This window comes from Bos indicus x Bos taurus, chromosome 26 (genome assembly GCF_003369695.1).
Source record: "Bos indicus x Bos taurus breed Angus x Brahman F1 hybrid chromosome 26, Bos_hybrid_MaternalHap_v2.0, whole genome shotgun sequence".
NCBI classification, from domain to species: domain Eukaryota; kingdom Metazoa; phylum Chordata; class Mammalia; order Artiodactyla; family Bovidae; genus Bos; species Bos indicus x Bos taurus.
In genome coordinates, this window is record NC_040101.1 from 20538784 (window position 1) to 20554249 (window position 15466).

At 49.8% G+C, this 15466-nt stretch overlaps 1 protein-coding gene across 1 annotated transcript in view; it reads right to left on the reverse strand.

Annotated features, from left to right (window-relative positions):
• RBM20 (RNA binding motif protein 20) overlaps nucleotides 1-15466 on the reverse strand; it is a 74427-nt gene that overhangs the window by 13154 nt on the left and 45807 nt on the right. The window contains exons 8-12 of the mRNA XM_027528840.1: nucleotides 12828-12907; nucleotides 10323-10941; nucleotides 5915-6019; nucleotides 3691-4351; nucleotides 1967-2101 (exon numbers count right to left, since the gene is read on the reverse strand). Coding sequence (XP_027384641.1) covers nucleotides 1967-2101; nucleotides 3691-4351; nucleotides 5915-6019; nucleotides 10323-10941; nucleotides 12828-12907 — 1600 coding nt within the window. The remainder of the gene's footprint in view (nucleotides 1-1966; nucleotides 2102-3690; nucleotides 4352-5914; nucleotides 6020-10322; nucleotides 10942-12827; nucleotides 12908-15466) is intronic.

Genomic DNA, 15466 nt, shown 5'->3' on the forward strand with positions numbered 1-15466 from the left:
TAAGAAAAAATATTTGCAGTAGTTAAGAAGAATGCATTTGATGTGAAGAGAGCTCTAAGATTCACTGTTAAGGTATAAAAGCAAACTGCATAACATTGTGTGTATAGTTTGATCCTGTTTTTGTGGGAGAAAAACTATCCATGGGTATGACTGTGGTCACCTTCGGAGACGGGGAGAGACTGGAGAGAAGAGAAACAACATTTAATGTTTACTTTATATGGGTGATAAATTTATAATAATCTTTCACACTTTTTATAATAAAAATAAGACATGAATTATAAAGCAGCAGAATTTAGTCTTAATTTCTGCCTGTGTCTATCATACAGATTCCAAGCTCCTGGATGCCGAGAGACTTGTGTTCCATTTCTCAGTGCCCCTGCCCCGAGTGCCTCACGCAGTGCCACATTATCCAGGAAGGGCTGCTGGCTGTCTGGCACCTTTTTCCTGAAAGGCAGCCTTTGCAACTATTTTCCAGAACCCAGGGCCTTCTCGCAATCATCTTAGTTCATTCTAAGGTCAGTACGTATTTCCGTTTGTTTTTTTTTTTAATTTTTGTCCTGGGGCATGCTGGATGCTATGTAGCAAACCCCTTCTTCTTCTTTTTTTTTTTTTTTTAAAAAAAGGAAGTTTGCTCTTTGCATCTAACTAAATGGCACACTGGAAGACAGAAAAAAAATAAGGGATTTTTATACAGCAGATGAAAAGGAAAAAAGAAAACTTGATGGAAAGTGTGAGCCTCCATGCTGACTAACTCCCTTGGGGCTCATCGACTTGTTAATGAAGGACCTGCCATGCTGTGATTAGTTGTGTCATGGGCTATAGCGCCATGCTCCTCTGTCCATGGGGACTCTTCAGGTAAGAAAACTGGAGTGGGTTGCCATGCCTTCCTCCAGGGGATCTTCTTAACCCAGGGATCAAACCCAGGTCTCCTGCATCGCAGGCAAATTCTTTACCATCTGAGCCACCAGGGAAGCTCATAAATTCTGAAGTGGGTAGCCTATCCCTTCTCCAGGGGATCTGCCCAACCCAGGGATTGAACCCAAGTCTCCCACATTGCAGGTGGATTCTTTACCAGCTGAGCCACAAGTTCATAAATACTGGAGTGGGTAGCCTGTCCCTTCTCCAGGAGAACTTCCCAACCTAGGAATTGAACAGGGGTCTCCTGCATTGTAGGTGGATTTTTACCAGCTGAGCTCCCAGGGAAGCTGAAGGACCTGCTGTAACTGGAAAAAAAATTCCTGGTTATGACTTGTCTGAGGACACGCAGTCACCAACATGGGAAGGACAGGGACCCAGGGACCCTCTATCAACTATAGAGTGTGTTCTCAGTTGCTCAGTCATGTCCAACTCTTTACAACCCCATGGACTATCCATGGGATTTTTTTGTCAAGAATACTAGAGCGGGTTGCCATTTCCTCCTCCAGGGGATCTTCCTGATCTAGAGATTGAACCCACGTCTCCTGCGTTTCCTGCATTGGCTGGTGGATTCTTTTACCTCTGAGCCACCTGGGAAGTCCCCTAAACACAGTCTATTCAGTATCACTGCCTCAGAGAAGCTAGTCCCTCAAAGAGCAAAAAAAAAAAAAAAAAGCAGCGTTGTTTGGAGAAGTGCTGGGGCCAGCAGGGCATTTCTGTTGACTCTGTGGCAGCTGGTCGGCCGCCACTACCTGGGCTGAATAAGGGCTGTGCGGTTAGGAATAAAACATTTCCTGACAGGAAAAACAAGTCTCTTTGCTCTGGCTCCTAGGGCAGTGCCGTTCAAAGTCTGGCCCCATGAGCTATCTTGGTCTACTATGGGAGACTGAAATTGCAAGAAACTTTAAAGCTGCAGGTTAATCTGGGTGATTGCATCAGACATTAATACTACAACAAAATGACGAACAGCCTTCTCAAGCTCTTAGACATTATTACAGAACTATCGTCCCCTGGAACTGAATTCTCAGGAAGGACTGAGTATCTCACCCACCTAGAGGAATGCTAAGTTCACTGAACACATCCTCTGGTTCCCAGGAAGGCAAAGAAAGGGGCTGTTTCAGCTCCACTTCAGCATCTTCCAGTGACCTCACGTCCAGAGATTTCATTTCTGAGTACCTGGAGTTTTCTGCAAAACATGAGCCGGGACAGAATACCAATGAAACACAACCTGCCTCCAAGAATCCCTGCAATTCTGTTCCTTGCACTGTGTAATGGGAAATAGTCCTGGGGCTGCTTAATAACATGAGACTAGGGCCAGGGCTGCTAATTAGAACCAAAGTGCTAGAATAAAGAGCTTTTACGGCTGCCAAAAGAACGCCACACACAAGAAAACTTGGCAAATCTTTGCACTGGCTCTGTGGGGGATGGGCCTCTGATGCCTTCGGTTGGAATGATCCACACCCGTGCCCCCGATTCAGTATCACTCCATTTCTGCAGGCAGAAGAATCACTGAAGTGCAAAAATTGTGCTGACATCCACAGGAGCACAGAGGCGGGCAGAAGAGGCAATGCCACCCTCACCCCAAGCCTATTGAGCAGTGCTATTAAATATGAACTCCAAACACTGGGGAAGCTAATGAGCGATGAACACCAGTGCATGTCAAGACCTATACTACAACACAGAGGAGGTTCAATCCGAGCAAGGTGAATGGCACTCGCTCCTCCTTTATTCTTGCCTTCTCTAGACACAGCCCAGGCCTCAGCAATGCTCTAGCAACAAGGCAGCTCACGGCAGAGTTTCCATGGAGGCTCAGATCCACACAGGTGAAAGAGAGCTCAGGTCAGCTTGACATGGAGGGAAGCCCAGACCACCCGCTCACCAACCAGTTTGTGCCAACCACAGGGCACTGAGTTGAAATATTTATTTTTAAGCCCTTCCTCTCTATTTTCTGCCCTGGACTCTTATCCCCACTTCCTTCAAACTCTGGAATGCCACAGGCTTTCTGCAAAATGAATTTCTAGCTATTTTCATTGGGAGAACACGGAGGGCCACACCTCCCCCCTCCTCCCACAGCTCTTGCTGGATCTTAGTTTCCACTTGGCAGAGAGGACCGGGCTTAGCCTATTTTAAACTCTGTCTTCATGATGTCATAGTGCCAGGCACAGACACAACATCACCTCCAATGGAGGTGGAGGAGATCCCAAGACAAGTCTGGTTTCACCATCAGACCCTGGAGAAAAGTGGGTCTGAGGTGGTGAGAAGGGAAACCAGTCAGGCCCCTTTGTGAGCCCATCATTCTGCCCTCTGCCCATTCCTTTCTCTCCTTTCTTGCCCTCTGAAGCTCTGCCCCCTCACTCAGGCCTCACAAAGTAACGGCCTGGGTGGTCCTCTGTGGCGCAGGCAAGAGAGGCTGCTTGCTGATCCCCAGGAACCAAAGCTCCTTTGATAATCCCAAACACTTGCTAATTTAGTTGTCAGAGTTCATCTGGGCTCCTGTCAAGGCAAAGAAGTACGTCCCATCTGAGTCTGCTTTTCAGAAAATGTGCGATCTCCTACCCAACGTCCCCTACCTAAAAGCTAAGAGCTAACCACTGACTCAAAGCTCTAGCAGTTTAATCAGGATTTTCAGCTTGCCTCCTGCACCAGCTTTCACACTGGCTGAACCCTGACTTCTGTTGGTTCCAGCCTGCACTTGCCCACACACCGCTCCAGGGAAGCAGTGGTCAGATCAACCCAACCGACAGAGAAAAAGGGAGGAAAAAGGGAGGTAGTTACCCGGGGTCGACGCTCCTTGGCAAGCCTGGCTTTGGAGGTCGGTTTCAGTGGGGGGGCCGGCTTTCTCCTCCAGGGGGCTGCCTTCACCAGCCCCATCTTCGGGGGTCCCCCTGGCCTTGCAGTCATCGAGAAACGGGCCGGGCTGCCAGGCCCTCTCCTCTGCTGGCTTGGGGGAAGACATTTGCAGAAGTGGAGGGGCCAGACGAACATCTGAGCTCTCTCCTCCCTTTGCGGGCTTCTCGTAGCAATCTGAGCCCTCCAGGGAGAGGCCTGTCTCGCATTCAGCTGGCTTCCGCTCAGCATCCAGATTTAGGCCAGGCATCTCCACGTCCATGTCACTGGGACAGCCCGTTGAAGCAGAAGGCAGTTCTTCGGGCGACTTGAGGCTGATTTCTCCAGCCCCATTCCCGATGGTCTTGACTCCCTCCTTGGCGAAACCTTTGGTAAAGTCCAGGTCTAAGGCAGTTGTCACACAGGGACATATTTCTGCAGAGATTCTGTCCTTCTGGTCTATGGGCACAATCTCTTCTAGTTCTGGGATGTCTGGTTCCATGATAAAATCTTCTTCCTCCCCTACCTCATCCACTGTCACCAGCTCCTCCATGTTCGTGGGGTACCAGCTCTCACCCTCAGCCTCACTTCCACTCTCCGAATCCTGCTCCTGAATAAAAATGCAGATGGAGGTCAGAGGGTGGCTGAGGCTTGGTTCTTAGTATTTAACCAGAAGAGGGTGCAAATTGTGACCACAGGGCCCCTCAAACCGGAAAGATGCTGCGCAATCTTACTGCTACCTGGGTAATTAGGAGCTGTAAACGATTCAATCTCTCATCACTGATTCATCCCTAGGATGGGCCTCAAAATAGCACAGGAGTTGGAGTAAGCCCTTAATGCTTAACCCACCAAGTGGCACAAAGAATCTCAACTCCTGGTACATAAACAGGTGTTCAATAAAAAGATAGGGCTTTTTTGTTTGTTTTGTTTTCAGCTGTGGGTAGCTTACATTTTTATTTGGTATTATGGCTTAGAGGTGCTTCTATATCATAGAATCTACATCTCTACTGTAACTGTTAACGCCCATGTAGGATTCCAGTCAAAGGTATTTAGCCTACTTCCTATCGTGAAGCACTCCATACTGGTGCTTAGCCACTCAGTTGCGTCTGACTCTTTGCAACCCCATGAACTATAGCCGATGGGATTCTCCAGGCAGTAATACTGGAGTGGGTAGCCGTTCCCTTCTCCAAAGGATCTTTCTGACCCAGGGATCAAACCCTGGGTCTTCTGCATTGCAGACAGATTCTTTAACATCTGAGCCACCAGAGAAGCTCCACATACTTCCTATTAATAGATAATAATCTCTGCTCATCTTTTTATGATTAATTTCTAGAAACTTTATTTTTTTAAGTTTTGAGAGAGTTTTTGAATGAATAAGTTATAAGCTCTAAACGCATCACCTTGCTTGCAGGGCATCACTAAATGTAACTGCAGCGAAGCCCTTACAAGGTCCCCCCAAACACCCTCTCCCAGCAAGGGTACAACCCTCCATAGCCACAGTTCACACTTGGCTCCTCCCGAGACTTTCCCCTCATGTCCCCAGTGGCCCAGAGGCCCGGCAGCCAGATTTAGGAGATCAGCTTCCAGCCAGTGATACTCATCTCCCTGCCTCTTCTGACTGGAAAGGCATGAAGCTGGCCACGCTCCAAGGACATTTCTTTTTGCTGTGGCAGCCCCAGCCCTGTGACTGGGTTTTTCATTTTAATTAAGTAAAATAATCTTCACAAGCACAGGAGATGTTTGGTTAATCCCAGCGTCAGGGCCTACTGAGGTCAGGGCCCCAGCCTGAGTACCCAAAGCCCCCTTCTGCCTGCAGCCCCTCCCCAGGACCTGCCTATTTTGGGAGTCTGGCTCTGTAGCCTGGAGTCTTTTGTGGGCACATGCTTTCTCTTATGAGCACAGCCAAGTTCCTGAAGATGGAGACAGAGCCCAGGCAGGTGGTAAAGATCTCTTCAATAAAGACTGTGCAAAGGTCCCAGGTGAAGCCATTACTCCAGAAAGTGCTGGCTTCATTCATGGAGCCACTGCTGGGGTCTCAGACACATGCCATGCAGCAAGCAGGTCACCCCCAGGCAGCACGGGAAGGCCTATGACTTGGGGAGGCCTGTGACTTGGTGCCCCAGAGCCGTTGTGCCGATGTGGCTACACTGCCAGCATCTGGCACAAACTTTACCTTCCTTGCCCTTCTGTTTTCTGTATCGGAGGACTCTGTTTCCTTCTCTTGTCTGCCCACTGACGGGGGACTCTCTTCCATGCTATCCTGTTCCTCTTTTCCAGCCTTAGCAAAGGAAGCACAGAACAAACCAAATCAATAGTGAACAATGACAGAGGGCACACCAGGAGAAAAAGAACATTACTGAGAACAACTAATGATGCCAGATGCATTTCACACACATCACTTCCTTTATCCTCACAAAATCCCTTGGAGGCAGGGGCTGTTATCGTCTTCTTTTTACAGATGGGGACACTGAGGCTCAGAGAGGTTAACTTGCTCGAGGTCACACAGACAAACGGAGGCAGAGAGATGTTTCACTAATGTTTTCCCTGAGGACTTTAGGGAGATAGAAATCCCTGGCAAACTGGATACTTTTTGCAGCCATGATATCTGTAGACACGGTGAATAAAGGGGACAAGGGGAATCTGATCCTGGGGTTCATAACCATCATGGTGACGTCTCATAACAGATCTGTATTAGCCATAAAAAAATCACTTCCAGGCCACTTAGGGTTAGGAAGCGTGTTGTCATCCAATCAGGGCCCCGTCACCTCACTTTTGACTTATGTCTGTCCTAGAGTTATCGCCCCAGCTAGCAATCCTTTCCCACCTTCCTTCCTCCCCCTTCCCTCAGATTAAGTCCCTCATGCTAGCACTCATGTCTGGGAAAGTGAACAACTGAAGCAGGTGTTTGCTTTGAGAACTAGGGTCTCTGACCCGCCTTTAAAACAGGGGTCATTAAACTCCCATCCTCAAGCCAAATCTGACCCAGGGCCTCTTTTCTGTGCAGTCTGTGAACTAAACAATGCTTCTCACATCTCTAAACAGTTGCATGCTAAATGATGATACAAGTACCTACATAATATCCTCAATTTAGCGTACTTGCCCACATGGCCGAAAATAATTACTCTCTGTTTTTTTTTGTAGAAAAACATTTGCCAACCCCCATTTTAGAAGCTTGAGGAGGATATTCTCCCATGACTTAAACTTTGGCCACCAAAGCAATGAGTGTTCCCGGATGTTCTTGGGAGCAAGCTGCATTTTCTCGACAACTCTGGCTGAGGTTGGCTCAAAGTAAACCACTCTCGCTCTGATTTCTTACGAGCAGACACACCTCTCTTTGCTGACAAGGAGCCAGCCTGGCTGGGAGCTCAGGGCTGACGGGTTTAACTAGATATGACCGGACAGGGAAAGACAGTTGAAATCCTCAAGTCTTTGCTCTTTCCAGTGTTTGCAGCAGAATCTCTGCTCTAGCCTTCTGAGCTGACCTGAGCTGAAAGCAGCTCCAAATGCCTTTTTAGCCCTCAGAACCCAGAGCTTCTACCAACAGGGGGCCACTTTTCTTTATTTTTCCTGAATAAATTACCCACTGCCCTCTCTTGTCAAAATAAACAGCCTGTACCCTTCCCAGGCAGTTTCTGCAGCCACATATCCAGATCAACACAGTAAAGAGACTCCCTCCAGTTCTAGCTGGGAGAGGCAGGGACAACCCAGCCTCTGGAAAGCCCCTCGCCAGAAGGACCTCCTGCCCTTCATCCCTGCAGGCAAAGGCCACACCGCAGTGCCTTTCAGGGCATCCCTAGACCTGGGACCATTTCCAGGTGACAGCAGCTTACAGGGAACAGACAAAGGCAACCAATGCCCTCGCGCCCCACCCCATCCCCACCCACCAGCTTAGGGAGCAAAGTATTAGGTCCTGACTATTGCAGGCAGTGCTGTCACCACAGGGCTGGGGTCACTGCTAAACCACCTACTAACTGGTCTCCCCTTCTGCTCGGCAGCCTCCTCCCAAGTGTGTTCTCCCCAAGGTCCTCGGGAATGACGATTCCAAAATGTAAAAACAATTATATCCTCCCTGCACCTTCCTGCCTGAATGCTTCATTTCCTTCCCCTAGAACTTAGGATAAAGACAAAACCCCTCAACCTGCCTGTAAGGCTCTGCATGATGAAGTCTCTCGTTGACACATCAGCCTCACCTCCCACCATTCTATCCCTGGCTCTCTCTGCTCCAGCAACACTGGTCTCCAGCCACAGGGCCTTTGCACATGATATTCCCTCTGTCTGTTCTCCTTCCTTTTGACCCAATAAATTCCCACCATTCCTTTCAATCTCAACAGGCACATCCTAACCCAGGAAAGCCTCTAGTTTGTTAAAGGCACTGATAGCACTGCATCCTCCACCTCCTTAACACTTAACACTCATACTCATCTGTTCAATGAAGGAATTATTTTATGAGCGTGTTTTTCACGAGACCATGAGCTCCGTGCAATTAAGAGTCATTTTAGCTTTGACTCACAGCTGCAGCCCTAGTGCTAGATGCTCCATGAATATGAGAATGGAGACTGGTAGGAGAGGGTGAAGTGAGTAATAAGAACACACCTGCCACCCAGCATGCATGGATCTCTCTCTAGGCTTTGAACTGAGCATGAGTTCTTTTGATATTTCTCTCTCCTGTGGATTATGTATACTGGGGGCTGTATTCTGGGGACGCCTGGGGCTCCACCTGACCTACAGACATGTTTTGTTTTACATAATTTCTAAAACATGGGAAATTTCATATAGATATCTGCATCTGGACTTTGGTCTTGCCTTAAGAAAAGGGAAATCAGACACAGGGTATGTATGCCTGCACGGCAGCCATAGAGTGGACCTGAGAAGTGGCTGACCCAATATACAGGCATTTCCTCCTTGGTCCACCACATTCCCAGTTTTCCTCTCTGGCTTCAGTCATGCTACCTGGTCTGTGTCACCTGTCTGGTTTCCCTGCCCTAGGCATCTGGGTCTGTAAACCTTGGTGCCCCTGCCAGGAAAAGTGGAGGAGAGCCTCTTTCCCATGTTGTCCTATTCACTGCCTTGTCTTCTTTCTTTCTCTTTTGGTCTCATGGTCAGGGCTGAGCCTATGTCTGGCTGTGGCCTCCCACAAACACTGAGCAGTGCATACAATGGCTTTGCCAGCACGGGCACTCCCTTCAGACTCTCCCAGGGTTTCCCCTGAGCACAATCTTGTTAAAAGTCTTACAGCAGCCTTGTGATCACACCCATTTCACAAAGGAGAAAACTGAGGCCAAAAGAACAGGGTGTGACCTAGTTCTCAAAAGCCAGGCTTCTGCCTCCAGAGTCTGGACTCAATCATTCATTCCTTTTACAAATACTTATTGAACACCCACTCTGTGCCAAACCCTAATCCAGGAATTAGGGGGGACTGGCAGTGACACAAATTCCTGCCCTCATTGAGCTCACAAGGGGGTTGGGGTGGGGGAGGGCTGGGAGGGAGAGGAGACCCTATACAAAATAAAAACATTAGGAGATAGATTAGAAGGAGACAGATGCCACTAAGAAAAAGAAAGCAGGGGAGGATGGGAAGTGGGTTGGGATGTTGTGATTTTATGCAGTGACCAAGAACAAACTTTGGAGATTGTGACAATGAATAAAGACACAGGAGCTGAGGAGGGAGCCATGTGGATGTCAGCAGGGGAGGAGCTTCCGGGGAGGGGCTCCCAGGCAGGGGAATGCCCTGTGGTGGGCTTTTCATATCATAAGAAAGGGAGGGACCCTGTCCTTAGCCTTCATTCCCCAAGTTCAGTTGCTGCCTGTTCTCTGGCTCCTGGGGCAACCCTATAGGTTGTAGGCTGTTCTCAAGATGGTGATGAGAGTTTAACATCAGTGGGTCACAAGGAGGACTGAAGTCCTGCAGCAGATGGTGAGCCCCGGATGAGGCATTTGGATGGAAGGCGCCAGCCAACTGCTGAGCATTTTTATTCCAGTGGAAGGAAACACAATGTCTGGAGAAACACACCAAGCCCTGGGCACCCAGTATAACTTAGCGGGGGGTGGTGGCTTCTCCTTCACCACCTCTCATCAAAGCCCAACGCTGGTGGATGCTCTGGCAGGAGAAAGGACGGAGCAGACCAAAGGTCTAATCTACCCTGGCAGAGTGTGTGGGTGCAAACACTTCAGGGCAGCTCCACCCTGGACAAACAGACAAAATCCAACAGAAGGCCTCTGCATCAAGTCCTTGCCGAACTTCTAGTAAAGGCAGGAGGGTGCCGTGGGACTTAGAGCCAGATCAATGACTGGGTGTCATTCCAGTTCTACCATCTCCTGACCGTGTGTCCTTGGGCAACTAACGTAAGCTCTCTGGGCCTCAGCTGCCTCGTCCACAGTAATGATAGTATTATTACTAGTATTTCTTCGTAGGGTTGCTGCGAGGATTAAAAGAGTTGAGATAACATGGTTAGCACAGTGTCTGGCACAGAGTACACATTCAGTAAGCATTTCATTCATTCCATAAGTGTTAATTATCCTTATTAGTCTTCTCCCCTGGGACCTGCCTCTCCTTACCTGGGGGAAAGGGATTCCATCCTTACCTCATTCTCTGCCATCCTTTCTTTTCTGTCATCAGCTCCTTCTTGGTCTCGATCAGATCTCTTGGCTCTGTTTTTCTCACTCTGTTTGGACTTGGTGCCCTTGGGCTCCAGGCCGTCTTCCCTGCCCGCGTCGTCCGCGTGGGGGTGCCTGCCTTCTCGCAGCCTGGCCTCATCTTTCCTCCTGGACCTCCCCGGAGCATCCTGCTGCGGCTTCAGGTACTTGTCCGATTTGCCCTTGGACTCTTTCCGGTGGTAGCCGTCTTCCCGGCTTTTGTAGCCGGACGCGGAGTGGAGCGGGTTGGGGGACCCAGACCTCGGGTGCTTTTCTCTGTAGCCCCTCCCCGCTTCCAGTCGCTCGTCTAACTCGGCTTTGTCTAGTTGCCGGGGGTAGTGCTTGCGATCATGCGCCCACGTGTCCGTCCTATCCCTCTTGTCCTCCCCGTTCTCCCTCCTGGCGTAGGGAGAGTGCTCCCACGAGTCCCGGCCGTTGCCCCAGTCGGCCCGGGAAGGGCCCGGGGGGCTGTGAGAAGAGCTGCAGGAGGTGAAGCTCGGAGTGTGGGACCTCGGGGACAGCGACCGGCTCACTGGACTTCGAGATCGCGGCCTTTCTGGGGCGTACCTGTGAGGGGGTGGCAAAGGAGCCACTTTAGAATCTGTGGCACCCACAGGTCCCCCCACCCTGGCCAGATACACCCCATCTCTGCAACAGAACCACGGTGCACATGACCCCACCCGGCCATGCGCTCTTACCACCACTGTGCACAGCGCCCAGAGTGGTCCTGGAGCAAGCTCTGCCTCCCTCCGCCCTCAGGGAGGGATTTTCCCTGGGCGCAATGCTGGCTGCCCTCTGCTTCTTTCCTCATAATGCTCCTGGGAATGGGGATGAATAATTGGGCTGGTTTGGCTCAGCCACATCTCCTCTTGGAAATGAGCTACACTCAGGAAGCAGGAGACTGTCCCAGGGAAGGGGGTGGAGTTTGGGGTCTGGCAAGGTTGCTCTGGTCCAGCCTGGTGGGAGAGGCTGCCTAACCTGGGGTTCTATCGGCCGACCTCTTGACTAGGAGACTGAAGTCACCCCTACACCTGGCCTCCACTGAAGTAAAGGCCGCCTCTTGGCCTCCATTTTTCTAGGAAGGCATTTGGGGTTGGAAGAGTCCTTAGAGCTCTGACCTGCTCATGTATCAGATGATGAAACAGAAATCCAGAAAAGGACCTGAGCCTATCTAGGGTTCAGAGCAAGACTTCCTGGTCACCTGCCCTCGGGACTCTACCACAGAACTGCAGGGGCATGTTGCAGCTTCACACGTGTCTTTAAAAAACTCAAACAGCCACAATATTTGAAACAAACAAAAATCCCAACCCTGAACAGCTGCAAACATAGACACACACACACACATACACACACACGGTTGTTATTAAACAGGTCAGTTGAGTCATCCACCCAATATTCTAAAAGGATGGGGAACTTCCATTTGGTTTCCCAATACAGGCAAACCACGCAGTCCTCACTGACCAGGGGACAAGAGATGTGGCTCCCTGGCACCAGCTTTGGCCTCCTCTGGGGATACAGCCTGGGCTGGGCCCTCTGCAGCAAGGTTAGAGCGCCACCTGTGGCAGCTCTGGGTAAAACCCACATAATGAGCAGGCCAGCTGCCGCTCCGCTTTCTGCACAGTGGCCTCCGCAGGGACAGTCTTCACTCTGCAGGGTGCTGACAGTGGTGAACTTGCAGCCGCAGCCTGGCAGAGTCACAGCTTCAGTTGGGAGAAATGAGGTGGACAACTGAAGGGACTCAATGTTGAGTGAGTGACCGGTCAAGTCACAGACGTTTCTGCACCTACATTCAGCTCAAGAAAAATCAGGGATTGTCTCTAAACAGAAGACATACACATACACATACCACACTCACAGCCCACATACACCCACACCACACATATCACACAAACACACACACAGACCCCACAGATACACCACATGTACAACACACATACACCCACACCACACACACACAACACACACCAGACACCACACACAACGCTCTACACATATCAAACACATGTACAACACAACACACACAATACAACCATGTAACACAAACAAAATACACACACTGCACATAACCATAATACATACAACATACCACATACACAATACAACCACACAATACACAGCAAACACAACACACATATACCACACACACTTTCAGGCCGTTTTAGCAGAGTGTACCCTTGCCCCTAAGAGTCATGTATCAGCAGACCCTCTCCTATATGCCTTTACAACAAAGGAGGAGCAGCTGAGAAGAAGCTGAACATCTTGAATTTTTCTGAAGTTTAACCTGAGTACTCGACTGGACTCATGTATTCCATCGGACACAAAGTGTAATGCCCAGAAAAAGCTGATGGACAGGATGAGGAAAGGGCAGGGCACAGAATGACTCAAGTACCCCAAGAAAGGGGAGGATGTTCCAATGACCCAGAATCTGCCCTGAGACCAAGGCTGGGCCTCACCTTTCTGCTTCCCGGAACATGTCCCTCTCCCTCTGGGAATGGATGTCCTGGATGATGGCAGCCACGGTCTTCCCAGGTTTCTAGGCAAAGTCAGAGGGTCACTGTCAGACCTGAGAGGGCCTTGCAAACACCAGAGGGAAGCAGCTAGGACTTGGGTTCATTGCCCCATCCACCAAAGGGGGAAAAGAGCCTTCTTAGGGGGAGAAAGTTTAATCCAGAGGATGAGAAGTATGAGCGTAATGCTGAACAGTGCGGGGCTGAGTGGTCCAGGGCACATGGCATCCATTAAGCTGGGAAGGAAGAAGTCTGAGGCTCACTATCCAGGTGCAGGGGGGAAAGCAGCATTTGTTACTACCCACCTCCCTCCAAAATAAAAGAAAATATCTAATATGTGAAAGAAACAAAAGGAAAGAGGGAGGGAGGGGAAGAGGTGTTACAACTTAGAAAGAGACTTGAAGATCAGAGAATGCAGCCCCCACATTTTACATCTGAGGAAACTGAAACCCAGAGACATCAAGGCAGAGTTCTGCCTGGCACGGCTCCAGTCACCAGCCCCGCTGTGTTCTAGGGGGACCTCTGGAGTTCTGTTGGGTTAAGAAACACATTTACAGAGATGGTTAGGACTTGACAACCGGCATTTTAACTCCAAGGTCCTTTCCACGCCCCCACGCTTCCAGCAGCTCCTGACTACAGCATGGTTCTTTTAGTGGGTCATTTAGTGCTAAATGGAAATCTGCAAGGTGGGCAGTGCAGGCTGTGAGCCAGGTTTCACAGTTGAGGATACAAGCACCCAAGGCTCCACCCTTCCAGAAGTCACCATATGGTGACTGTGCCAGGACAGGACCAACCCCAGCCCCCAAATCCCAACCAAAGCCCTTTCCTAAAGCCAGAGTGGACAAACAACAAGAAAACAATAAAAATAAGTGGTTAAAAATGAAATTCACGAGCACAGAAGGATGGAAGCATTTTGCAAAAGACTACACAGAATTCGCCCATTCAATTAAAATGGATGGAGCAGGGTAAATTTATGCTTTGTGATTTATATCCCCAAAATTGTTGTTGTTGTTCAGTCGCTAAGTCATATCCAACTCTTTGTGACCCCATGGACTGCATCGCACCAGCCTCCTCTGTCCTCCACCATCTCCTGGAGTTTGCTCAAATTCACGTCCACTGAATTGCAGATGCTGTCTAACCATCTCATCCTCTGCCGTCCCTATAATACTGATGTTTAAAAAAGACTTAGAAAACCCTCAGTCTATAATGTCAATTTTTGACAAACAATTTTCTTAGGAAATGTAATTAACTGTTCTTTATATCCTTATTTTTTTTCCCCTATATATTGGGTTGGCCAAAAAGTGTGTTTAAACGCAAATAAACTTTTTGGCCAGCCCAACAATTAACATGAAATCTTAGAGCCTATATGAATGTCAGGTATCATCAAACACCTCATCTTATAGGTGTGAGACCCAGGCCCCAAGATACGAAGTGAGCTCCATGATGAGCTGGATGCATAGCCACTGATCTGTCTTACTGCTGCCATTGAGGGTTGTGCTGAGGAATAAGAAAGGGAGGAGAGAATGAAGGAGGAGGCTCCTGTGGGTTCAGAGGAGAGGTCAGAGCTAGGACTTAGGGAAGGGATGTAAAATGTTCAAGCCAGGGAAGGGTCGCTTGTCAACTTGAAACACAAGAGAAGAGAAGAGAAGTCAGTGATCGCTACCACTGTGGCTATGAAGGAGGAAGGGGAGGTCAAAAGCCAGACCATCCCTATTCAATAAAACGGTCAGGAACTAGCACAGGTCAGGATACCCACCTGAGAGCAGGCCTTGCAGTTTTGGCAAATGATCCCTTTCATCAGACCACAGCTATAAAGGTGGCCCCTCTATAAGCCTATGGAAGTGTCACCTATGAGTACCCAGATCACCCAGGCTCTGCACAGGCAACCAGCACCCTAACTGCTTAGACTGGATCAGAAGCCGGCAACCCAAGGCCAAGAAGGGAAGGAGCTGGGGCTGTGGGCCTGCATGGAGAAGAAGGCTCCTGCCAGGGTGCCTCCTTCCACCCCACTGCAGACCACCTGTCCTCCTGCCTGGGTTGTTGGTAGAACGAGAAGGTTGATCTGAACCCACTGAGTGGCCTTCTTCCTGCCTGCCCCCGTCTTGGACCACAAAGTGAAAGTTGCCTCCTGCATCATCACAGGAGAGGCCAGCCTGGGATGGCTGGTCCTTAGGAGACCCGCAGCATCACTGCCTCCATGTGGGCCAGCCTGGGAAAGCCCTTGAGAGCCCTCAAGGCCAAGAGCAGGGACGTGGGACAAGATCTGCTGGCACCAGGCAGGCCCAAATCTGTCCTCACCCTGCCAAGCTGGAACAGCCCAAGGTTAATGAATGTGCCCCCACACCAGGTGAAATGTACCATGGCAACTTTTCACAGCATCCAAATTCCCTGAGGGGGCTGGATCAGGGACTTTCTGAAGCAAAAAGAGTCCCTAGGGTCCCCAACACCTTTCTTCTGCCTTCTGGAACCTCAAGTCCTTGTGATTGTCCCTCCAGTCCGGACCCAGAAAAGCCTGGGGTGAGAGGAGGGGCCTGGTCAGGGAGCAGCTGAGGTTCTGTAGGCTACCCAGGGCAGCATCAGGGTGG